General features: G+C 38.8%; 1 protein-coding gene across 10 annotated transcripts in view; it reads left to right on the top strand.

Annotated features, from left to right (window-relative positions):
• eml1 (EMAP like 1) overlaps nucleotides 1-26,164 on the top strand; it is a 191,754-nt gene that overhangs the window by 19,305 nt on the left and 146,285 nt on the right. For 2 of the 10 annotated variants that reach the window (XM_039740942.1, XM_039740940.1), the window contains exon 1: nucleotides 17,957-18,412. The exons of 2 other annotated variants lie outside the window; for them this stretch is intronic. In XM_039740942.1, coding sequence (XP_039596876.1) covers nucleotides 18,340-18,412 — 73 coding nt within the window. In that variant the 5' untranslated portion in view covers nucleotides 17,957-18,339. Of the gene's footprint in view, nucleotides 1-17,954; nucleotides 18,413-19,835; nucleotides 20,081-26,164 lie in introns of those variants that run through there. 6 more of the 10 variants (XM_039740948.1, XM_039740947.1, XM_039740939.1 and 3 more) reach the window with 5 other exon arrangements.

Genomic DNA, 26,164 nt, shown 5'->3' with positions numbered 1-26,164 from the left:
GCCCATCCCAGAGGAGTCCACACTGGCAGGGTCAGACAGTTGTGTTCCAGGTGAACAGGGGTTTTGGTTTGGTCTTTTTTATTTCTGACTGTGGGACAAGGGTAGGAGAAAAGATCTTAAGAGTATATGAGTGGAAAAACCTATGAAATTGTGTGTAACTTTAGTTAAAATGTGGCTGGAAAGTTTATGCTGGTTGAACAGTGACAGAAAGATGGGAAGCCTTACTGCTTCAGAATGAGGGTCACTTCCATTCCATACTTAAAAAAGTCTTAAGAGGACAAAGTGAAATGATGTGGAATAAGCTTAGATCTTGTCTTTGCTCTCATAGTCTGTTTGCCTTTAGCTGTCTTTTGATCTCTCCCTTTCAATGTGTTAGAGCTCTTTGCAGTAAGGAGATCGTGGGTTCGCTTCCCGGGTCCACCCTGCATGGAGATCGCTTTGAATAGTGAGAAAAGTGCTATATAAATATAAAGAATTATTATTATTATTAATAAGATCAAATTTACTACTCTCCTCAGTATTTGTTCTATGTATAGTGCCTTTCATTATTATAATTGATGTTGTGTTCACTCTGTGGTGCTAAGGGTGCTACATCTCATGGAGAGAAAAGTTGCATTGTTTTGCTTGGGTTCAGACATGGACTCAAAGAAGCCCACGTAACGAGAGGCTTAGCAAAATAGACATTTAAATGTTGTTTCCAGCCACATTAAACACTGCATCAGTGCAGAGCAGATTCTGTTTTACAGAAAGCAGAACCCCAAATTCCTCAGATTGATTTTGCCATGGCCTTACCCATCTTATCTCCATTGTCTAGTCTGACCACATTTTATTTTTTCACTTTTATCAGCCTTGACTGAGACACGAGGCTCGAGGTCCCAAATAAATATTTAGCTTGATTATTTAAAACTTGCAATGTAGGAGGTGACTAGTCACCTGAGGGAGGTCTATGCATCTTGGAAGTCTGGTTATTTACTCTATGGGGTGAAGTGCCATTTGGATGGTCAATTGTGAAGACAGGACCCTTTGGTAGCAGACCAGGGAGGTTTAAAGAACTGTCTGTCAGTAATTTAACTCTTCAAGAGGATAATAGTGAGGGTAGTAACTCTACAGCCGCAGTCTATGACAGAGACTTTTTGATAATCAGGTAGAAGAGCTGACAGAATAGAATTTTACTCTGCATTAGAACATTATTTGGCAGATGACTGTCCTAGAGGTGCCAAGAAGAAAAAGTATTCTTTTAAGAGCAAATCCTTAGACGCTCGCTTATCCTAACTGAGTAAAGGACCTGGCAAAGCAAACCACAAGGGAGGTGAGGCATTCACAATGGTGGTGACTGTAGGAATTAGCAGTAAGAAAGGTAAATTTTCAGTGCTGGCTGTGTGGGAAGTAAGAAAGGGGTGAGGAAGGTGACTACCGGAAGGTGACTCTCAGGTAGTCAGTAGGAGAGAGTTGAGGCTTTTGGACATGAGCTGAAAGAAAGGAAGCTGACACTAGTGCTGTGCTGCCTTGGTGACAAGTGACAGTTCAGGAGCCGAGGCCTTTGGTTGGTGACGTTTTAGGAGTTCACTTTTTAGTTGCTCAGTGAGTAAAGTGCAAGAGGGTGACTGTGTGGTTAACATCACAAAGTCACCTCCCTGTGTTGGCTATCTATGAAATTGCTGGAGTGACAATGGAGCAGAAGACCCTTTAGATAACGTTCTCCGGGAGGATTGAAACAACCAATCGTTGTGAATATGGCTGTTTGAAACCAAACTCAGTGGGAGGTCACTTTTCATTAGAGATGCATTTTTGAAAGATGTGAGCCTTGTGTTGGAGAACCGAAAAATGTTTACTTCGAAAAACCTATTATTGGCATGATCTTTTGTTTGAATGCTAAAGACTCATTTTAGCACATTTTTTGTTATTATTTTATTACTTTTGTAGTTGTTACATATGTTTCCTGGAATTTTTGTGACTCCACTTTTTTTTTCTCTTATGCCTTCAGCCTTACAGTCTTCTGTTACTTTGCTTGCTGCTATTCACACGATATAGAAGCTATATAATCAATAAGCTTATTAAGTGTGCAGATTACACAAGATGGTAGACATTATCATACAGGAAGCAAACTGAAAAGAATTTAGGGGTATATGTTGACACAACATATTTACATCGACTAACCAATGTAGAGAAGCAATGATAAAGGCAAATAAAATGTTAGGTTATATCACAAAAACTGTTGAATATAAGTCAAAAGACATTAGGCTCAGACTATATAATGCACTAGTTAGATCACATCTGCGGTACTGTGTGCAGTTCTGGTCACCACACTACATAGCAGCACTTGAAGATGTTAGTGGAGAAGTAACCAGGTGAACCCAAAACTTAAGGATGTGTCCTACTGTGACAGCCTCAAAAAATTAAACCTCTTTAGTCTCTAGCAGAGTAGACTGCATGGAGACTTAATCCAGGCCTTCTAAATCCTCAAAGGCATGGATAAAGTAGATCCAGCAGAATTTTTTCATCTTAAGGGTGAATTGCATACTCGAGGACATCAGTGGAAATTAAGGGGAAGTGCATTTAAGACTGAAGGAAACAAGCACTTCTTTACGCAGAGGGAATCTGTATACCGATCAATGTAGCTGAAGCACAGATTTTGACAACCTTTAAAAAGGATCTGGATGAGATGCTGGGACAGCTCAACTATTAGCTAAACAAATGGACATGATGGTCTGAATGGTCTTCTCTCGTTTGTCAAATTTCTTAGGTTCTTATGATACTAAAATAGGTGGAAGGGCAAATAATGCAGAATCAGCTAAATTTTTATGGAGGGCAGATTTGTGTCAGATGAAATTTAATGTAAGTACATTTAAAGTATTACATGTAAAATGTAAAGTTTTACATATAGAAAGGAGAAATGTTAGATTTGAATGGACAATGGGAGGTCTGAAACTTGAAAATACCCTTACGAGAAGGACCTGGGAGACATAGTTGACTCATCACAATCTACATCCAGACAGTGAAGATGGACTAGGCTAAGTCCAGGACTAAGAGGTATGAGCTACTGGAGAAACTGAAGACGTTGAACCTTTTCAGATAAAGAGGGAACATGATTGAAGTATGGTGGACCCCAGTTGTTACATTAAAATAAGAACATGGGGACACAGTTGGAAACTTGTTCAGGGCAGATTTCACACAAATGTAAGGAGAGACATCAAGCAAAACCTTTTATTGGCTAACTAAAAAGATTCCTATCACTGGCATGTTGTGATTATTTGCTGTATTGTTTGTTTCTTTGTGGTATTCATTATTGAAATGTTTTATGCTTTTTTACTTAGTTAATTACTTTTTTGTTTGATACAATTATTTTTGTTTAACTAGAGGATATTTTAAAATAAATTAAGAATTTGTATATTGCTTTTTGAGCCAGGGATTTTAAAAGACATTGGACTTCTATTATGTAAAAAAACAGCGCATAGCAACAACAGCAGAGAACAAAGACACAAGCACAATCATTGGTAAATGATATTCAGTGAATAAATATAAACATTCAAATGATGATAATTTGTTTCTATGTGACACTAAACAGACAAGAATGACAAAACAATATAAGTAGCATCCTAACAATGACTCTTGTATGTAGGAGCTGACTGTTTTGTTAGTAGAACAATTCACGAGGGCCTGATACTGTATGGGCCGATTCTTTGGTTGCTGTCCCTGATGTAAATGGCTCTTTTTGAACAGACTTTGACGGACATCACCCTATGGTTAGTGACCATTTATTAGCCAACTATGAGGTAGCTTACTCCTTGGTGAGTGTAACAGGGACTGATTATACATGAAGGGATTCTTTTATAGTTGTTTTGAAATGAAGTGTGACCACAGTGGGTCACTCAGTTAAGCAAAACACAAACATTTTACATTTTACATTACATTTTATTAAAACACAAAGCAATTCATCCATCTTTCCTTCCAGTTTCCAAGTTTATCCTAAGCATGGTTGCAGGGAACCTGGAGCCTATCCCAGTAAGCACTGGATACAAGGCAGGAACAATCTTTAGACAGGGCTCCAGTCCATCACAGGGTGAACACACTCAGGAAAATGCAGCAACGCCACGCCAAAGTATTTCAATGGGCAAAACCACCAAAACAGATATTCCTATGGTTAGTCCCATAGTCCTGGTCCCTCTCAAATTAGTAGTACAGAGTTCCAGCCGTCTCTTCAGACTCTCTGAACAACAGATTTCTTTAGGCTTCATACAGCCTTTTGAAAACTGTTCTTAATTTTTAGAAAACAAAAATACAGTAGGCCCCCAGTTTTCAGAGTTAGTGTTACTTTTTGTATTAAGTACACCCTGGGCTAGGTGGAGATTTTTCTTTTCTGTTCATGTTCGTTTTTTATTGTGATCCCTGGAAATATGTTATTGGAAGAGGCTGAGCTTCTGTGTTTGTTCTTCACCTCCCTAGGTAGTATCTACTCCTAAGCACCTCTGGACCACTTACTGTGCATGTCCTATAAAGGTCATTTCCAATCTTTTCCTGACATAGGAGAAGATTACACTATGAGCTGTTTAGAGGTCCTCTCTTTTCCCCCCATAGTTTATCCCTCTTTCTCAGCTTGGATGTCACACACCTGTGATCAAACCAAGAGATCATTCTTTGGCAGGAGCTTGTCCTCCAGCAGCTTACTGAGTTAATAGAAATAGTTAACTGAGAAGAGGATTAATACTGTATATGGATGCAGATTCTGATGAAAAGCAGTCCCTGAGCGAGAAGATAAAAGATCTCATACCACTTGCAGAGGAGTTACCCAATGAATACAGCCAAGAACAATGGATATTTTGTGGTTGGCTGTCTCCTGGTTTGATAGAGATTATGAACCTGTTTGATTCTACCTTGGTGCTGCCAGCTGTAACCATGTAAGAAGTCTCCATGAATGCTGCAGATGTGCTTTTCCCAGGGGGTGTGCGTGTATGCCTGTGGGAGAACTCATGATAGCTGCTTTATACAGTATCTGTAGTAACACGGTAATGCTCTGTCACACCAGGATTAGTGGCTATTTCTATCTCAAGGACACACTGCATATTCTTAAGTCCTGGTCAAACGTAAAGTGCAAATAGAAAGCACAAAGTGCTAACATTTTTCACTTTTCTTTACTCCTTTTTCCTTTTTTTGTAATATATCAAATTTCATTTTCTCATTCTGAGCTGTACTCAGATAAATGAACAGAAATAGATCACAATCTCCCTATAATACTGACACAGTCAGTAGCTCACCTGTACGTATAAACCCATATATGCTCTCTTGACAAAGGAGGAATTTTGCTAAAGTAGGGTGTGTAAAATGACACTTCCCTACTAGCGGCTACAGTGTATTTTGTGCTTTGTTTCTTTTTATTGTAGTTTGCATCTTTGTGGTTTTACTGACACACACTGCAAGATGCTGAAGATATTTGGTTGCTAGGGGGCAGCCACAACAAACATCATCAGCAAAATAAAACGGTAGGCAAAACCTGAGCGTGAGAGAGACATGGAAGTGCCAGTTTCAATTTTATACTCTAAATATAGTGCTGTTCCGTGAGAAGTACTGCTAGATATACCCCAGCCCAGTCACTTTCACACCTCCACACCACTCCGGTGGAATTATTAACACTTTTTATACACACTAGCTGTGCTACCCATCTAAGATGGGTTTAAATCCCGGTAATCAACACAGACCCCATTGTTTAACATTTGCAGTGTACCATCCTAAAAGCAGTGGTAATGTTTGTGATGCGACTTTTGTTGGAATGACAATTGCAACACATTTTAGCACTATAAATGTTTGTGACATATAAAGCCTAAAAAAAGCTCATAAAGGGTCTGGGGCACCCGAAGGCAAACCCTGTATATTGTAAAGAGCGCAAAAGTTGCTAAAGAAAATGCATTTTAACGCAAAGTTGGACTAGTCCCGTTGTTTAGGTCGAGTCTCACCCAAGATGGCGGTGGGTTCGTTTATGGTGCATCCTGGGAGGATGAGGCAGGCACAGATGGGCTGGTCGTGGAAGTGATGTCATAGGTGGTTTCTCATCAATCTTAGTTTCTGCAGAGGGGAAAGAAGAAGAGATACCATTATTGCTTAGCGCTCTCAGTTGGTGTGGGGTAACATTTTTATCATCTAAGCCCATAATTTGTTCCCCAAGCGCACACATGTGACATATGACAGTGCTGCATTTAAAGTCATTGAGATCAGTATGACTTATTCTACTGCCAGTGGTGAAGATTGCATGGCTAGGTGCTTGGTATTATGCACCTGTTAACAATGAGTGTGGCTGAAATACAGGGATTCAACAATTTCGAGAGCTGTCCACATACCTTTTGGCATATAGTATAAATAAAGCCATTTTTGAGTGATGCCAGAATATACAAATCGCACAAACCACATGCCTACGAGCTAACACTAGCTCAGCTCAATTTATATTGATATGGCTGTGTTTCCTAAACCTGACTCATGAAATTTGCTTTTGTTGTTACTATGCCTGTAAATGTGAAAAAGAAATAGAATGAAGGTAAAACTAGGACTTGAATTGAGATTTGGACTGCCATTTTGAAAAGGTCTTAAAATAGGATTATGATTGGGGCTGTGACTCAGACTGGGATTGAAAATGTTACTGAAATTATCAGAGGTTGACAGCTGGTTGATTTGCCAACATGACCTCATGTTTCATGTACAAACTGATGACACTTAACTTTAGACTGATACCGGTTCTGGGAGCACATCGACTATATACAAGTTCAGCACCTGCTGCCAGGATGTCAGGAAGCTTTTTGTAGGGTCTCAAGATTGGCATGCATTCCAGTATTGTTGTTATATTGCATGTCATACTCTGATGATGGGCTTCTGCCCTCTGTGACCCCAATGAAAGAAGAATGGCAAAAAGAATGGATGAAGAGCATTTCAGCACAACTCAGCAATCTCAGCCCTTTCTGTCTAAAACTTAGACTCTGCCTAATAATTCTATAATCTTTTGTCATCAGCTTTCAATTTATTTTTGATGGTGCCCTAAAGCTTCAATCTCACAATTCAGGCACAGCCAAATTTAATGTGCATGGTGCAGGTAGCTCCACACTCCCTGTGGCTCTATGAAGCTTCTTGAGCTCGCTACCATCGATGACAACCCAATGGATGACCCAGCAGATGAGGACACAACACACACAGGAAATGGGTGGGTACAAAAGTGCTCCAGTACTTTTATTAAAAACAGTAAAAACAAAACGATGTTCATTCTTACTCAATAAATAAATAAATAAATAAATAATAAAAAGAAGTGACTGTAAATCTCAATAAATACATTAAAATGAGGTTAAAACACAAGCAAGAAACTGTCCTTTGATGTTCTGAACCTTGGTGCATTCATTTTAAAATGGATGTCTCTGTGTCTTACCCTGATCTGTCCAACAGGCGCAGACAATCTTTCATTCTGGCCCATGTCCCTGCTGCCAATCCCACTGTGTTCCACTGGGAACTGCCCAGCCCCGCTCTGCTAACACCTCTGCCGATACCTGGGTCCTCCTAGTGAAAGCACACCCTGAGCATAATAGTCTCTCCTGCTACATAGTCGCACAACAAGAGCGATCTTACAGCCCCCTCCTAAGTGCCGGCCACACGTTCCTTCCTGGGGCTCCCCTTCCCATCCACGTACTTCCTTCTCTCTTGTTCTGGCTCGCCCTCATTCCTGCCTTTCTCTCAACTCCTTTAACCTCCTTTCTTTTTTCTTTCATTTTTCTCCTTTCCAATTCTCCTTCTTTTTATCTTGATTCTCCCCTTCTGTCCTGTGCAGGCTCCTTTATCCTTTGCTGCCTAATTGGGCGCAGGTGCAAGGATTTAGGTTGCCTGACTGCTCCGCCCACCTCCACAAGTGTATGCGCTGTGGTCAGCCAGTTCCCCAATTAACCGCAGAGTGATACACGTGCATACCCACACCCGACTGGAGTCTGCACATTCAGGGTGTGATTAATTGGATGACAGATAATTTTTTACAACTCAATCCTGATAAAACAGAAATCTTATTAGTTGGTACCAAATCTGTCCTCTCTACCCTTCGTGGGCTAAAAATTGACATTAATGGGATCCCGGTTCAACCCTCAGCATCAGTCCGTAATTTGGGTGTCATCTTTGATCAGCTTCTTACTTTTCAATCACACATTAGCTCAATAGCACAGACAGCCTTTTTTCATCTTCGCAACATTGCTCATCTGCATTCTTTCCTCAGTGTGAAAGATACTGAAACACTCATTCCCGCTTTCATCACTACCTGTCGGGACTATTGCAATGCTTTGTTTTATGGCCTCCCGACTACATATATCAATAGATTACAATATATTTAGAATTCTGCTGCTTGTTTACTTACACACACTAAAAAATCTGCTCACATCACTCCTGTCCTCTATGATTTACATTGGTTACCAGTTTCTTCAAGAATCAAATATAAAATTATTCTTCTCACCTTTAAAAACCTTCATGGTTTAGCCCCTCATTATCTATCGGACCTGTTGCTTCCTTACACTCCTGCCTGTGCATTACAATCATCGGACGCTAAGTTACTCACTGTACCTAAATACGGGTTAGTAACTATGGGTGACAGAGCTTTCAGAGTGATAGCCCCTAAAATTTGGAATTTTCTCCCTCTCAGCCTTCACGAGGAAAAATCGATTAATAATTTCAAACTTCTGTTAAAAACACATCTTTTCAATGAGTATTATTCTATTTCATGTATGTAATTTCTACTGTTTTGTTAATGTGTGTATTGAATTGTAAAGTGTCCTTGAGTGTATGAAAGGCGCTACATAAATAAAACTTATTGTGGAACTAGCTGTGGACCTGCTATACCACATATACTGTAGGGGAGAATAAGCACAACTACATAAATAAGAGCATGCTATAGGATTCTGCAGTACTCCACTTCCTAATCATAAAAATCCACAACAATAGCGATATTCCTAGTATAAGCTTGTTAGAAACTGGAAATCACCTATAGTCACCCTTCTTAATATCATCTGGCTCAGCAAGAGGGCTGATTACTGACATAAACAATCCCGATCTTTTCTTCTAAATCTATGCAGCTTCTATACTTCTAAGGTTCACATTGTGGCAAGGCCTCACCACTCCTCCTCCGAGTACAACAAGTCCATCATTATATCTTACTGGCCAGTCAGCGTGACCCATTGGTTGAGGCAGAGCTCTTGAAAATACAAGGTTACCAGTTCAATGCTTACCTCAGACTGACTTTATGACCCTGAAAAGGTCAAATAAGATGCCAGTGCTCCAACTGTAAAAAACGTATGTAAACAACTGTAATGTACACTGATACTGTAAGTCACCATGGATAAAAGCTTTAACAAATATTTAACAATAACACTCTTTTTATTACATAGCTACGAAAACAACACTAAATACTTTATATAACATACCATCTTGTGTTGTGACTGAATAAGGTACAATAATGCTGTCTCTCCACACTTCAAAAATGTCAAAGATGCCGAGAGCACACAGAAATAGCGTATTTATTAACAAAATTTGCAAGGAATGGAAATATAAGTACGAACAAAAAGTAAAAATTAAGCAGAAGTAAAACATAACCTTGCTGTGTCTCTGGGTCTGCCTACACAGGTGTGAAGACCGTATTCACCAGGGGCCTCATGCATAACTCAGTGCGTAGATTTCACACTAAAGCATGGTGTACGTACAAAAGCAGAAATGTGTGTATGCACAAAAAAAATCCAGATACATCAATGTGTGCGTACACCAACATCCACATTCTTCCTGTCCATAAATCCTGGTCAGCGTGAAAAGTAACGCTTGTGCACGCGCCTACCACCCCACCCTGACTCCTCCTGGAATTACACCTCTTTGAATATGCAAATCAATATAAATAGCCCTTTATGATTTGCGTTCTGTAAACAGACAATAGCAAAATCATAGAGAAAAAAGAAGGAATTCAGCGAATACCAAGTAGAGGCAAGGAAAAATGTACTATTTGTTGGCTTAAGCAGTGGTATAAACAACAAAAGGAAGTTGATCAAGTGACAAAGTGGTGGAGGAACTCGAAAGTTCAAGTTCAGAAAGTCGCACAGTGCCCAAAATAAAAAAGAAGGGGTAAGATATCAAAGTCACAGTGAAAAAGCAAGTCATAGCCCACCGCCTGAGTGTCATATGGAAACGTATTAGGGTACAGAGAAAATAAAATAAAGTGGAAATATCAACTTTAATCTCGAAATTTAAACTTTAATCACGTAGTTTATTTTGTCATTAAGGTAGAATATCATAAACTTCATCTTAAAATCACTTAATTTAATAGTTTCTCAAATCTCATTGTAATTAAAGTAGCATGTTAAATGCTTTGTACTCTATGCGTTCTTCTATGTACTCTATCTGTGTGAATTACTACGTGCTAATTAAACAGGCTTTCTCTTACGCCGACAGGACACAGAATACATTACATTCATGATCTTACAGCTCTCTGAAAAATATAAATACTAAGATGTATACTTGATGTCATTTTCATAATAATAGGAATTAAAGCATGTATTAAATATGGGGGCACGATGGTGCAGTGGTAGTGACGAGCTGGTGCCCCGTCCAGAGATTGTTCCTGCCTCCCGCAAGATGCTTGCTGTGCCATTTGCGACCTTCAATGAAATAATTTATTGCAGCAGTACTATCTCTCTCAAATGTACTAACCCCCAATTCCTGTCCTTCCTTTTCTTTCTCCAAGTAACCAGTCAACACACGATCAGCTCTGTAATAGATGTCAAGCCATCTGTAAGCTTATAATGTCGATTTGTGAAAACTTTTATGGAACATTGAAATACCTTCGCAGTACATGTTTAATTATTCCATCCATCTATCAAAAATCTAGGGTCGTGCTAATCCCAGCAACCATACAGCATGATGCAGGAACAATCCCTGAATGGGGCGCCAGCTTATCATTACCGCTGTGCCACCATGTCCTCACAAGTTTAATTATTAACAATATACAGTACATTATTTAAATGAAGTTAAAAATGTATATGTATAATGTAATATACATATTTACTGCTTTTTATCTTAAAAATTATATCAAAAGCTCCAAGAAGATAGCGCTTGAAAATCTGATTTGACTTAGAAGCCAGTCGTCATCCTATGTAAATATGCGCTTTATAAAGTGGCTCAGGTTGTGCAATATTATAATTGTATTGCAACTTTACAGTGAAGTAATTGTACTTATAAGTACAAACAGTTCTACCAGGATCACTTGATGGACTGATTGAGTGCGTTTAGAGCTCTTGGGATGAAATTGTTTCTGATAGGTGAGGTCCCTACAGGAAAGGCTCTGAAGCTTTTGCCATTCTCTATGGGAGACGTTCAAATAGACTGTGCGCATGGCTGAGGCAGGTGTGCTTGATGCTGTATCCCAATAATCTGATCAGCTTCTGTAGAGCTGAGATTCCACACTCAGATACAGTGGGTGAAATACTCTGAGTAGTGCACTTGAGAGTAACAAAGCTAAAGTAGTGATGGTATTTGGAATGGTTTGGCGATTCCGTGAACCATTATATAGTTTTGGTTTAATTACAATTAGATGCCTTAAACTAATAAATGATATGCAGTTAATTTCAGTGTATTTGATAAAGCCGCATCAGAGATGTGGATCTAACAAAGAAAGGGAAACCACAAAGGAGCGGTAGCAGTGCTTTGACACTAGGTGCCACCAGTTTGCAGAATCGAGCGGAGAACTTGTGTACACAAGGGACTGAGCTGGCTTGAAAATGTGTGTGGTTTTATACCAAGTTTAGTTTTTATACATCGTGATGTGAGCATGGAAATGGGCCTACGCAACATTTTTGTGCATAGGCACCGTTTATACATGAGGCCCCAAGTTATTACCTTGCCAACATCCAAAGTACCACCAAGCTCTTCATTTCTCAGCCTGTGTTTTTTCTGTAAATTTTTTATGGAGTTTTGTGGACTTCTGTGCATGAGGTAAGGGGTTATTTAAACCAAGGAATTTGATTCAGGCATTTATTTCCAATAGGATTAGTTTAATAAAGTTGAAAATTTACACCATTTTGTTTTGTTATGGACTGCCATTTTAGAGTGATGACTTCAGCAGTTACATACTGCTTGGCATAACCAGAGAAGACAAAAATCGGTGTGTGCATAATCCAGGAATTAAGGACAGATATAGCTTTAGTTTTCAGATCTTTACTGAGAAACTTCTCCTAGTAACAGAACTTATTTTTGGCATTGGTAAAAATGACCATTATTTTCTAAGACCAAGTATAAACACAAACTTCTTTTGAAATTAACTTTAATACAATGTTTTGGCCATCAATCTTTATGATCCCCCATAATTTGACTTAATACAAATAGGGATTTTTAATATAATTGGTATCCTGGGGTATGTCTGAATGGTGACTTTCCCTTAAATAGTATATAATTTGATAATGAATTACACAGCTTATTAGCAGAAATACATTCAGGACTAATAAGAAAACTGAAAAAACTGAAATACCATAGTATACCATTTTCTAACACCGCTTAATCTTGAGCCTAGTCGCGGGGGAGGTGTGGGGGGTACAGAGCCTTTCCCAGCAAGCACAAGACGGAACGCAGCAGCAATCCGTGGACTTTGCGACAGTCCATCACAACTTGATTGAAATAAGACACGAAAAACGCCTGGCTAAGTTGTAGGTTTTTTTCCGGTTTGAATTTCCACAAAAATCTGAAAATATTTACATTTCTCGTGCCCTCTCAACCCTGGCAAAAAATTCGCCAGCCTTTAGTCTTCTTCTGCACAGAGGGGACTGGGCAGTCTAATGGTCTGGAATCCCCACAGATTTTTTTTTTTTTTCTCCAGCCGTCTCTAGTTTTTTTTTTTGTTTTTTTTCTGTCCACCCTGGCCATTGGACCTTACTCTTATTCTATGTTAATTAATGTTGACTTATTTTATTTTCTTACTGTGTCATTTATTTTTCTATTCTTCATTATGTAAAGCACTTTGGGCTACTTTTTGTATGAAAATGTGCTATATAAACAAATGTTGTTGTTGTGCTTGTCACATCCACGGGGTCGAGTATACAGTAATTTATTAACTGTAGGAGCTTTTTTTCTGACACCTCCCACTTTCTCGAAATAAACACTCCGCCTACGTTATTAATATTCAATTTTGAAAGGTAATCCTTTTGTTTCGGGAGGATGGCGCAAGTCGAAATAGAAAACACACAATCTGCAGGCCCAGAATTTCCCCATGTCAGGATGAACTTTGAAACAGAATTAATTTTTCGTGTGATGTTCCCAGACTATGCTCACTCCCATACAGGCAACTTCCGCTGTGACTCCAGTCTGAAGTTTGCTTAAACTTAATGGGTGAAAGTTCTGTTTCAAGATTTACAATAATAATAACTTAATTGTCGTAACAATGATTTAGTAGTAATTCAATAAATAAATAAATAAATAAATAAGAATATCAATAAATAAATAAATAGAGTTAAACGCTGCTGCCTCACAGCTCCAGGATCCAAGGTTCAAATCATAGGGCGGGGGCAGGTTCTTCCCGAGTCTGTGGGTTTTCCCCAGGTATACCGAATTGTCTCCCACATTACAATGACTATCATATTTGGTTAATTGGCGTCTTTAAAACACTCAGACTTAGTACCAGTACAAGTTTAGGCAGAAAACAATAAACTGGGTGCAAGTTGCGGCACACTGGATCGGGCCCCCTGGAGCACATGGTTCCACGATATTTTTGATGCCTATGTATGTTTCTGTTTTGCGTAAAAACAGGGGACCCAGCGCACTACTTTGCCCAGGGGGCCCTGAGGCTGTTTAGACACCCCCGAGTTGCGCAAGTGTGCTGTGAGACGAATCGGTGCACCATCCAGAGCTTGTTCACGCTTACTGACGATGGTACTTGGCGAGTACCCAGTCCGCCAAGTGTCCTTTTTTAAATAACGCGCATTCAGAAGATGAATACACTACATAAATACACAGATCAACGCCCAAAACATTGTTTTCAGCTTTCTTGTTTTTCATACGGTGACATCTTGTTTGTTGCACTTTGCATACATGCATTCGTATATAAACAATATTGTTTTTCCTCACATTGTTAACCGTGAGTACGTTTTCCTTCTTGAGATTATATCGTGTATTCCCGTTGTCAGTAAGTATGGGCAGTGTCTGAGTGTACTTGAAAATAAACTTAACTTTCCAGGGTTACTTCATGCGTTAAACCTTACTTAGTTCGTGCCAGGCAAACGTATATCGTTTGTTTTGTCAGAAGTCTGTTTATTCATTTATTACAGATTTGTTAAATGTACTGAACGGGCATTGCCCTGGTACTATGTGCAGAAAAGGCACCATATAAAGGCCCTAGTGTATTTGTTTGTCGTGTTCACACAATAAATCGTATTATGCGAGGATGCTATTCCGCTGTAATTTGTACAGTGATCGGGATCGGGTATTCCTGGTGGCACCTTTCATCTGATGCCAAACCCGGCCCTTGGGATCACAGTTTCGATGAGAAACGCACACACAAGCGGCTGAGCTAACATACTTGTTATCTGGGTTTGGAGGAGTGCAGTCTTACAGTGTTATGCTATAACAGCCTGAAAGCGCCTGGTCTCAGCGATCCCGCGATACGCATGGCATTGCTTTTTGTTGTTCATCGAAAGTGACAAGTCAAACTGGTCTACTCTGACAAATACAGGTAATATGTTTCTACATTATTGTGATTATTTTTAATCATCATAATAATTAACTGCAGTTGGTAAGCAACTGTTGAGAATTCTCTCGAGCTTTTACGTATATAATGTAAATGTTTGATTTTTATTAAACGATTTATTTGGTTTACTTGTGTCACGTTAGAATTCAAAACCGTAATCAACTTAGGCGTGAGTTCATGTTTATAACGGTCGAATACGTAATATTTTCTATCTATTGGCTTCTTTTATTGTATCTGTGGTACAATATTTTATGTTTGTACATTCCTGATCCAAACAAATTTCCCTCCTGAATAATACGTTTTCCCACGCTAACCCTTGTTAGCGCAATGCCATGTGGGAACCATTTCTGGTTCCCAAAAAATCCACCCACTAAGAGCCTTTATTTATTTGGACCCCTAACAGGCTCCAGTAAATAATCATGAATAGTTGGTAACAGATTTGTGAAATATCAGTGGATAATAATTTTAAAAAACCGCAGTAACACCGACTAAGTCCAGGTTTTTTAACCTGTTAAGTGTCCTGCTATAGGTAGACTATATGAAATATTAACGATTTTAGGATTTTTTTCTATTAAAATATTTTTCAAAGCAAGAAGAACCAACTTCATATGCAAAGAACCCTTCACAGAATTAAGCTGTGCTTTGTCAAGCAGTAGTATATGAGGAACTACACAACCCAGTAAAGAACCAGAAAATGCCATTAAAGAACCAGAATATTTAAGAGTGTAAGGTTAATGAATTCCTCAGAGTTAGGTCTATAGTGCATTATATATTTTGAAATTGGACAATATTCTTTGACCAAGGAAACTTTCAAAAATTCCTTTCAGTACTGCCATCTTCATCATCATTATTAACAGCAAGTTCAATATTGGTGTTGTGTATGATTTAGCACAGTTAATCTCAAGTTCAGTTCTGGTGGCCCCCTGTGGCCCAATAAACTCCAGCTGCAGAAGTGGCACTCGGAGTTTCAGGCTCATTCAGTGGCCTAAGACACTCTGTAGCCTGGATCTGGTAGAGGCTACTTTTCTTATTTTAATTTTTAGAATAGAATATAGAATAGAATATCTTTATTGTCATTGCACTGAGAACAATACAACAAAATTTAAAACAGCTCTCCCACAGATGCTTTCATCACTCATACACATGAACGTAATATAATGAAATAATAATTAAAGTTCATAAAACTCACATGAAAACAAGTCCAAGGCTATTAAAATTGTAAAAGTGAAAGTAGGGGCAATGGGATAGGGGCCGAGAATTAAGTTCTTGGACAGCTGAGGGGTAAAAGCTGATCTTCAGTCTCATGGTACAGCACTTCAGGGCCCTGTAGCGCCTTCCAGAGGGTAGCAATGTGCAGAAGTGTTGGAAAGGGTGAGTAATATAGCTGATAATTCTGAAGACCTTTATGTAACAGTGTGACCGGTAGATGTCTTTCAAAGGGGGCAGGGAAAGTCCAATGATGTTTTGTGCTGTGTTGACCACCCTCTGGAGGGCTGCCCTGTCTGCCTCTGAACAGTTTCCAAACCATGCCAGGATGGAGTAGGTCAGTAAGCCCTGTTTTGAGCAGTGCTAAATGTCTTCAGCAAAATGGCAGAGATGTGGTTTTTCCTCAGTATCCTGAAGAAGTGCAATCTTTGCTGGGTGTTATTCACTGCAGCAGTGGTGTTTATATTCCATTTTAGGTAACTGGTGATCTGGGTCCCTAGGCACTTAAGACTGGTGGCCTGCTCCATCTCTTGGTCTCCTATCCTGAGTCCGCCTGAAATCCAGGATGAGCTCCTTTGTCTTTTTGATGTTTAAGGACAGGTTATTTACCGCACACAATCCTGTCAGTCTAGAGACTTTATCCCTATAAGCAGTCTCATTGCCATTTGAGATGAGACCCACGACTGTTGTGTCGTCCGCAAACTTGATGATTGCATTTGTGGGATGAATGGGTGTACAGTTGTAGGTGTAAATGAAATATAGAACATATAGAACACATCCTTAAGGTGCTCCTGTACTAAGTGTCAGTACTGGGGAGGTGTGGGGACCAAGTCTCACTGTTTATGGGTGGTTGGTCAGGAAGTCCTTAATCCATAGCCTCAAATGTTTGTGGATTCCCAGGTCCTGTAGCTTCCTCACTAGTATCCTGGGGACAATAGTATTAAAGACAGAGCTATAATCCACGAACATCAGCCTCACATATGCTCTTTTCTGCTTTAGGTGAGACATTGTAATGTGGAGCATAGTGTTTAAGGCATCCTCTGTGGATCTGTTCACCCTATAGGCGTACTGATGCTGATCCAAGGTAGGAGAGAGAGTTGTCTTCTTGTGCCCAAGAACAAGTCTCTCAAAGTACTTTGAGACAATTGGTGCTAAGGCCACTCATTTATAATCATTGGGGGAACTGATGTTGGGTTGCTGAGGCACCGGGATGATGGTAGCAGATTTTAGACAGGCCGGGACAGTGGCATACACCAGGGAGAGATTGAAGATATTTGTTAAAACCTCTGCAAGCTGGTGAGAACTGTCTTTGAGAACATTTTTTGCATCAATCCATAAATTACAAACGTATTATACTAAATTTTTACTGAAATGTAAAATAAATGTATGAAATAAATGTAAAGGAGTTATTTTTTTTCCTTTTAGAATTTTAATTCTGTGGTTATTTATACCGTTATTTACTAATAAGCACACAAGTAACACTAAAGTAGCTGCTGTTTAAAAGTCAGTCTCACTTGCGTTGGTGCCTGAATACTATGCTTGTTATTAATTGACAGGATCTGGATGCAATTAAGATGACAAAGTGCTCAGAAAATGTGAATTAAAAAGAAATGACACAGTTAAACATCAAAAGATATAACCAAAATTCCAACATTTCTTCTAAAGGTAAATTTAACGCTAAATCACTTTTCTGAATAAGAAGAGCTAATTAAACAATGAGATCAACGAAAGATAATAACGACTCACATTTATGTACTGTATTATTGTTTCTCGATTATCTTAGTGGATAGTACTGATGAAGCTCATTTTAAGTTGGTTACCTTAACATACATCCATAGTGCTACAGTTTGACAAGTCGTAACCAATATCGTATATTGGGAGAAAGGGCGTGAAGTGGTAGGAGTCCTTTGGAAGCTCAATACTGATTTGGAAGGGAGTTCCCAGCCCAGTTTTCCAATTGGTCCATATTATCCCTGAAGGCGGTGCCAAACCACACCTTCCAGTGATTCGGCTGGTTATCTCAAGGTTTCGTCGCTGAGTGGCGCGCTTTATTTATTTGTTTGGCCAGTAGGAGCGACTTATACCCTCGTCTAGCGCACGCTTGTAATTCCCTAGGCGTGTTCAACAAGAGAAGCAAATGGAAAGCAAACAGAGGCACAGTGAAACTGATATCGTCTCGCTTTCCTCGTGAGAAACTCCCCATCCAAGCATTGCCAGAACCGCTGTCGAACAGAGAGACGCTCCGAAGCTCCCCGCGCTCACATGACTGACCAACTAGGAGAGTGCTGGTTGCCATGGTAACTGAGGGTGGCAGGCCGGGTTCGCGCGTTGAGGAGGGAGAAGCTCGCGAGGCGGTGCAAGTGCAAGTGAAGTAACGGGCCGGATCTGGGAGACACAGAGCGGCGCAGATCGCCGGGATGGAGGACGGCTTCTCCGGCTACAGCAGTGGCAGCCTTTACGACACATCCTCACTGCTCCAGTTTTGCAACGGTACGGTCAGCAGCCGCTCGCATTTCGGCGCTGTAAAGGAAAAAGGGGACGTGGCGATTGCGGGGGCGACTCTTGTCTGCCTGTCTACTGCAAGTCAGTTGACATGACGACATGACGGGAGATGGGAAAACTTTTACTTCTCCCCCTGTTAATGGAGTGGCATGTTTTTTTTAAACAGAAGATGAGGGAAAACGCCCGTAATAAGTGTTTTTTGAAAGCTGCTTGTTGTCGAGTGTCTTAAGAGTGGCGGGAGGCGAGCAACACGTCTGATAGGGAGTAATACGACTGGGCTAAATTTAGTTTGACTAGGCGACCCCGAGGCCTGCCGGCGCCCCGGGAGTGAGATGTTTGAGGACAGCGAATCATTTGGAGAAGTCGCCTTGCGTGAGAGCGGTCCAACTGTGCAGGCTTCTTTGTAGCTTGAAATTCGAGTGAGACAATTCTGCGCACACTAGAAGCTCTGCTCCGTATGGTAAGAGGCTCCCGTGTTCAACCTGAATTGGGGGCAAGAGGAGGCGGTGGAGGACGACCGTATAGGTCTGTCATGAATAAGTAGACACCTATATATGAAGATAAATCAGTTGACAAAATCCTTAAGTATGTAAGAGGAATCCATCAAAGAACTTCAAGGTGTAGATAAGCAGCTGACCTTTACGCAGAAACAAATGTGTTGACTAAAAGTGTTAATAATGTTTAGTAGCTATGTATCTTTGTACTGTAAGTGAAGGCAGTAGATGTGCAGTCGAGTGTATGAATGGAGGTGTGCGCCCGCAACTGAATCTCCACTGTGTAAAGGTCCTCCTAGTTATAGTGTAGCTCTAGGTTAGCCATACAAACCTTGCTAGTAAGACAGGTTTGAAGTATGAAGCTGAGTTCGTAAATAGCTTGTGTGAAATGGTAGATTGTGTAGTTGTAAAGCATTTAGGGTCATAGTGAAAACACAGAAGTATGAAATAAATAGGGGCGTGGCGTCCTCTGTGTGTAGAGGCTGTTTTTTCGTGCAGTCCAGAGGCGTAGTTGATGTTCGCAATGATGCTGTCATAGTGTCAAATAAGATGAGTTTCAAGTTGTCGTGGGTGTGTTTTTTGTATAGTGGATTTATTTCACATTCCGAGTAAGCTGAGGCATAAGCTATAATACAGATTTTGAGAAACTGTATAAATGCAATTAAAAATGAGTTTTGAATTCCATTTAAATCGAAATTAATTCTGTATCAAAGTTCATCTTGACATGGGAACATGCTGGGTCTGCAGATCGTGTGTTCTATTGCAATCCTTTCGACACAAAATGATTACCTTTCATAAGTGAATATTAATAATGTAGATGGAGTGCTTATTTAAATTTGGAAATGAAATTTTTAAATAGATTTAAGTTCCATTTTTTATTTTTCTGTAATTTTACTAAGTTTTTATTTTTCTTTACTTTAGGCTTTGAGGAAATTTTCTTTAGTGTTAGGTTAGTTGGGGTAATAGATATGAAATGTAGCTTTTCAGTGGTAGTGGTTAAAAAGAAACTACTATAATTGATACTATCGGCGCTTTAAAGAGAATAGAATTTGGACATCTTATCCAGGAGCCTTGTGTGATCTGCAGCTTCACAGAGTGCGGTGATTGCAAATCCTGTCGGTAGAGCAAGCTGTCTTCAAGTTAAGCCATGAAGTTACCTGAGGTAAGGAACAGAAGTGTGGAAGTTTCTCTGTAGAGTTTAATTTATTCCCTGTTATTTACTTTATTTTTCTAGTTAATGTTAGGCAGTAATTGGTTCTTCTGTTGGCTTCTGTTTTGTGTGTGTAGAAACACTACTGGGGCTCGCTCCTTTATACCAATGGCAATAAGTCTGCATAATTCCTCATTGTGATTGTAACTGTGAAGCCAGATGCTTTCTTTCTTTTTAGTCATGTATGTATGTATGTGTGTGTGTGTGTGTGTGTGTGTATTTATATATTGATCTTTCGTAAAAAGGCAAATCCCCCAGCCCTGGGGAAAAATTAAGGTCTGTCTGCACTGTATTAGTGTATGCTCCCAACCTGTCTGTCTGTACTCTAGAGACTCCAGCAATTTGTCTCTCTTTATTGTTTATTTAAATCACATGCAATTCAGTGAAAATGTATTTAAAATTCTTCACATCATTATTTCTAGTCTGGATCCAGGAGAGCTAGATCCTAAATTACATTCTAAAAGAAACCTACCAGTCATCCATTTTTAAGCCTTCTTAACTAAATTTCAGGTGTGGGTACGGAGGAGCTCATTCTGTGGAAGCATTGTGAGCAAGTGTTGGAAGGCATCCTGCACTGCTTGGCTAGTCCATTGGCATGTGAATTCACTCGCACACCTGGCCATTTTAAAGTCCACAATGAATTTAACCTTCACATCTTAGGGATGTGGGAAGAAATTGGATGACCTATTGAAATGTATGCATAGAAATGGGAAGAACTTGTAAATTTCACACTGATAATATCCAGTCTGGATTCAAACCCAGTCTCATGGAGTTGTGTAATACAGCAGCACTAATCACTGCTACACACAAAATAAACTATGCTTTTTATACTTATAAATACCTGTTAGATTTAACATGTTTATTTACATTTTCCATGATCAGAGCGGAACTGATTTTGCTGTGATTACAAAGCAGCATCTAACACCTTCCTCTCACTTTGTGATGTTAGCCCTAAGATTTCCAATCAACAATTTTGTTGAAAAAAGTCCATTTAGCCTAGACAGGGGGCCGGATATATGTATTTATTCTTTTTGAACTATTAAGAAACAGGGATTCTGTGATTCTCATCTTCATCTAAGGAGTAGTGATTGAGGTGATGCAACCCTAAAATGTATACCTCAATAGAAATCTGGATTTGGCTGCAAGCACCGAAGCCATATACATAAAGGGCTATAGTGAGCAGTATTCCAAGACAAATCATTTTTTTTTAGTGTGGGTGGAACACTTATTTGTTTAATCTGTGTGCCAGGCTCTGTTTTGGGCTCCAAGACTTGACTCTGGCAACAGAGAGTAGGATGTTATTAAAGACAGTGCAGCGCAGTCTCCATGACACCCTGGTCAAACCACGGAGCACCCTTAGCAGAAGACTGATTGTGCTATCATTCTACAGGGAGTGCTGCCACGGGCTTTTTTATCAGCTGCCATAAGTTGTTGCATTCTAACCTTATTATAACATCATATTTTGTTGCAATTTTAATATGTTTATTTTAATCAGATTATCTATGTTTATTGTTTATTTTGCATTTGTAGAAATTCAGCTTTGAGTCTGCTTTTTTTAATTATGAACTTTGAATAAAATTGACTTCTCCTGGAAAAAGTCTTAATGATTATTTTTATTTTCACAAATGTTTTTCCATACTATAGGTAATTATTCATATATTAATATTCATGAAGAGGGAGGTAGGGCTTCTTTCCTCTCACTGTTGAAAGGCATAGCTTACAAATCATCCCAGTTGTCTCCCATGAGGCTTCATCACCGAAGAAAATTGTCAAGATAATACAGATGTAGATTGTATGATCACTTGCAACACAAGATCCACTTTCTGTTTTCAACTAGGGCAGCGGGTTTATCTGCTACTGCTACTAGCACAGAAATCTGCACAGCTGATGGTAAATGTATTGAGTTCATAATGTGGGGTCTGCCACAGAAACATGACTTGTTTGCATTTTATATCTTACTGTTGATTTGTATTAGATGGAGAGGCATTTATCTTGCAGGAGAGCAGCTTCATTAACATCATAAATGTTTATGCAGTAAGGTTGCCATTTTCTGTTAAATACTCGCCTACTTTTGTTAATAAACCTGACTGTGGACATTATGAATTACATATTAACTTGATGTATCTTGCTTACCATATTTTGTGTTTGCTTTCCTCTTTTGCAGATTTATTATTTAACCACAGGTTCAGGTCATTTTTCTTTTTAATCATTGTTAAATATAAGCATAATGGTATCTGGGATCTACAATACATATAAAATACTTTTGATATTTTAGTAGTAAATTGGTAGATTAGTATAAGAAGAAACAGAATGGTTGCAGCTTGGGTATACATATCTTCAAATGCATCTATTGTTCTGTGTTCAGACTGCACATGAGATATTTTTAATGTAGTGTTTGCACATTCTCCCCTAAGATGAACTGGTTAGTTTAATTGGCCATACTGTGTGTGTGTGTGTGTGTGTGTGTGTGTGTGTGTGTGCAAGATTAAGACCTGTGATGTCCAGGGCTGTTTTCTTCACCCAGTGTTGCTTGGGTAGGTTTTGGCCTCTACAGCAATAACCTGAATCAGGCAGGGCTGAGAACATTGTACTATATAGGAAGAAGTCATTGCTCATAATCCGAGGAGGTAATTGATCAAAATAGCAGATGATCTTTTGTTTCTTCAGATTTCCAATGATATGTGCCAGTAACATTTTTTTTATTTGAAGCAGTAAGTATACATTTTAAAAGTGATGTTAAGAGTTTTAAGTACAGTAGACCTGACAGCTAATGCGATGGCATTTGTCACATTTATTGTTTTTCTTTATTTCTTTTAACAAATTTGATGAATTTTCAGATGGCAGTTGAAAAATGATAAAAAGATTTCTTACATTTTCCCTGATTTGGACTAATAAAAAAGAATCAAAAATCAAATTTACTTGTGAGTATTTCTGCTTCAGCATGGTTCCTGCCTTTGTGAAGTTTTGCCCCCCTTCTGCCATTTCAAAGACCTCATGTATTTGTTAATTTAGGTGGTGACTTTAGATTTGATCAGTGAAGGTATGGGGCAAGAAACAACTACTGTATATGCTTGTGCCTTTGTTTAAGATGTTGATGGTTTTGCAAGTAGCCCTGGTACTGACATAAGTACTTCTTGCATTTTGCTAATTGCTTTTGTTCTTGGTTGTCTAGAAACAAAGTCATTCAATTTCTTGCAGATTCATTTGTATGAGTTATTTTGAAATTAAAAAAAAAACTAATAATGGAAGATATAACTACCATGACACACATGAACACATCAATACAAATCCATTATGCCCGTCTAGTTTAACAATATAATAGTATGGGTTTGGACTGTAGGAATCCTTCATTGTTTATTCATAGAGATCCACTTATTCAAGTAGAGAGCCAGTGTCTTGTATCTGGGCAGTGCTGGGTACATGGTTTCAGTCCAGCGTAGGCAGTATAACATCCATTTTTCTACAGTCTTTTTGTACTTTACACAGAGCAGATGAGATTAATATTATGATGTTCTTACAGTTTCTGTCATTAAGTATACAAAGATAATATTGACTGGTGGTATTTACTTTTGTCTGTTTGTCTTCCATAATTTTAGTCTGTTATGTTTTACCATTTTGTTTATATGATGTCTGACTGCTAGATTTCCTATTCTTTGTACCTTTCTATATCAAATGCATTATTCTTGCAATAAAGCATCTACATTTTGTTTGTCTAAGAATTATATTGCAGAATTTCAGAAATGACCCCAATCACCTTAAAAAAAATCTTTAAATAAAGGAATTTCTTTCTCATTACCCTAATTCCTTCATATACTTGGTGAATCATTTTCAGTGACAGAAAGACTAAAAGGCCCACAAATGTTCATAAATTTTATTTTCATTGATTACTAGCCTGAGCCCTCTCAGTTAATCAGATTTTGTGACTCATGCATGCTTAATGTTGCAGGCACTTAAGCTTTGTTTAAAAAGCTAAATAATCAGATCCAAGGGTGAAACACAATGATCCTGGTTGGTGTAACAGGCATCTCTGTACCTTAAAATGGAAGTAACCTAGAGAGCAATACAGGAAAGGAAGACCAAGTCATTTATCAAAAGGTTCATTGCTGTGAATTGGTATGCCAAAATTGGTTATAGAGATTGCAGGCAATATATAAAAAAATGAAAGCAGCTTTGGCTAGGTCTTAGTAGCTTAAAAGTAGTTATCACATAAAATTTTTTCTTTTAAAATAATTAACCTTTAATATTTGTTTTCATATTATCATGGAGGTGCAATGATTACCATTGCTGTCTAGCCCAATTTTAAGATCATGGGTTCAATTCCAGGCCTAGATAACATTCTTCCCTTATCTGTATGGGTTTCCTGAAGGTTCTGAATTGTATTCCCACATACCAAAGACTAGCATGCTAGTTTAAATTGGTCCGATATGAGGAACTATTTGCATTTAGTACTGCTTGGGTACGTCTCCACATGACTCTAATGTGTAAAGTTGAGTAATTAAACATGTTTTGTTTGTATATTGTAACATAATCCAATGAAAAAATTTACTCATTTGACTGTATTCAACAATGTCAGTAATTACAATAAATTACTGAACTTGATTACAGACATTTTCATCAGTATTACAAAAACTGTTAACATTTTAATAAAGTATAGGAATTTTCAATTTGGAACAGTGTTCAGCCTTCCTTAGGCAGACATCAGTTGAGTCTGGATTACTGTAAATGTTTTCATTAAACTGAAAACGGTTTCATATTTATAATAAAATTTGAAAGGTGCAATTTTCTAAAAAAGTTCAAGTGATTTGCTTATGAGAGATGACTTTCTAAGGTGGTTTTGAGCGTTCAGGGTCATAATGTAGAAAAAAAAATGAGTCCCATACACTGTATATGCGTTTTTCATTCTTATCTCTGTTTGCAAAATAATTGCCTCTTGTTGACTGCAGAGTAAATTTACGTCTGATTTAAACCTATTCAGGAAGTGAAATGTTAATGTATACATAGAAAAAGCAGAAGTCAGTCCACAGGTTTGAGGAAAAAAAACATAGTCTTAGAAGGAATTTAAATAAAAATGAAAGCACAAAAAAGCAACCTCCTAAGTAGTACTTTCTGTACCTATGGCATTTATCTGTTAAAGAAACTGGCAAAATACAAACCAAAATGATGTATAAAGACAAACTAAAATGTACATTTCTTGGGTTATAATTAATGAACCTCCCTTGGAGAAGCAGCTTTTTCAGACATATGACTGGTGCACCTGGACTTGGTGAACAGCTTTTTGTGTGTGGGCTGCAGTAACCTCTTTGGGTGTCTTAGTAACCTGATGTGACTGGAAAAACTCCCTCATTGTTTCAGCATTTTGGAAACTGCCTCCTTTTTTTAGTGTTTTTATTTGTTCTCCTGAGCTGATAATTTACTCATTATCTGAACTTTGGACTTTTCAGATGATGTATTGCATATAAAGGAAAAAAAATCACATTTATAAGAAGGTTTAATACACAGATAAATATTCTCTGTGTACTATTCTTGTTAATCATTTTTGTATCTAGCTGTTGGTTCCTGTTATGTCAGTCAGTCATTTTCTGACCAGCTTAGTCCGGAATAGGGTCACATAGGAAGCTTGAGCTTATCCTAGCCAGCATAGGACGCAAGGCAGAAACAAATCCTGAACAGGGTGCCAGTTCATTGCAGGGCAAACACACGTACATACACACCAGGGCCGATTTAGCATCACAAATCCACCTAACCTGCATGTCTTTGGACTGTGGGAGGAAATCCGAGCACCCTGAGGAAACCCACACAGACATGGGGAGAACCTGCAAACTCCATTCAGGGAGTACCCAGAATGTGAACCCTGGTGTCCTTACTGCAAGGCACTGCCATTGTGCCACTCACTTGTTGTGTCATTTAATATCTTAAATGTTCTGTTATTCCCATCTAAAGGTACTTTAAGGTGTTCTTTTAATATCTGTGTCACTGGCTGTTATGATCTTTTTACTTTTGCACTTTAGCAGCAATCTCCCTTTGAACTAAGTTATT

This window comes from Polypterus senegalus, chromosome 18, assembly GCF_016835505.1.
Source record: "Polypterus senegalus isolate Bchr_013 chromosome 18, ASM1683550v1, whole genome shotgun sequence".
Classification (NCBI taxonomy): Eukaryota; Metazoa; Chordata; class Cladistia; order Polypteriformes; family Polypteridae; genus Polypterus; species Polypterus senegalus.
This window is presented reverse-complemented; position numbering and strand designations above follow the sequence as displayed.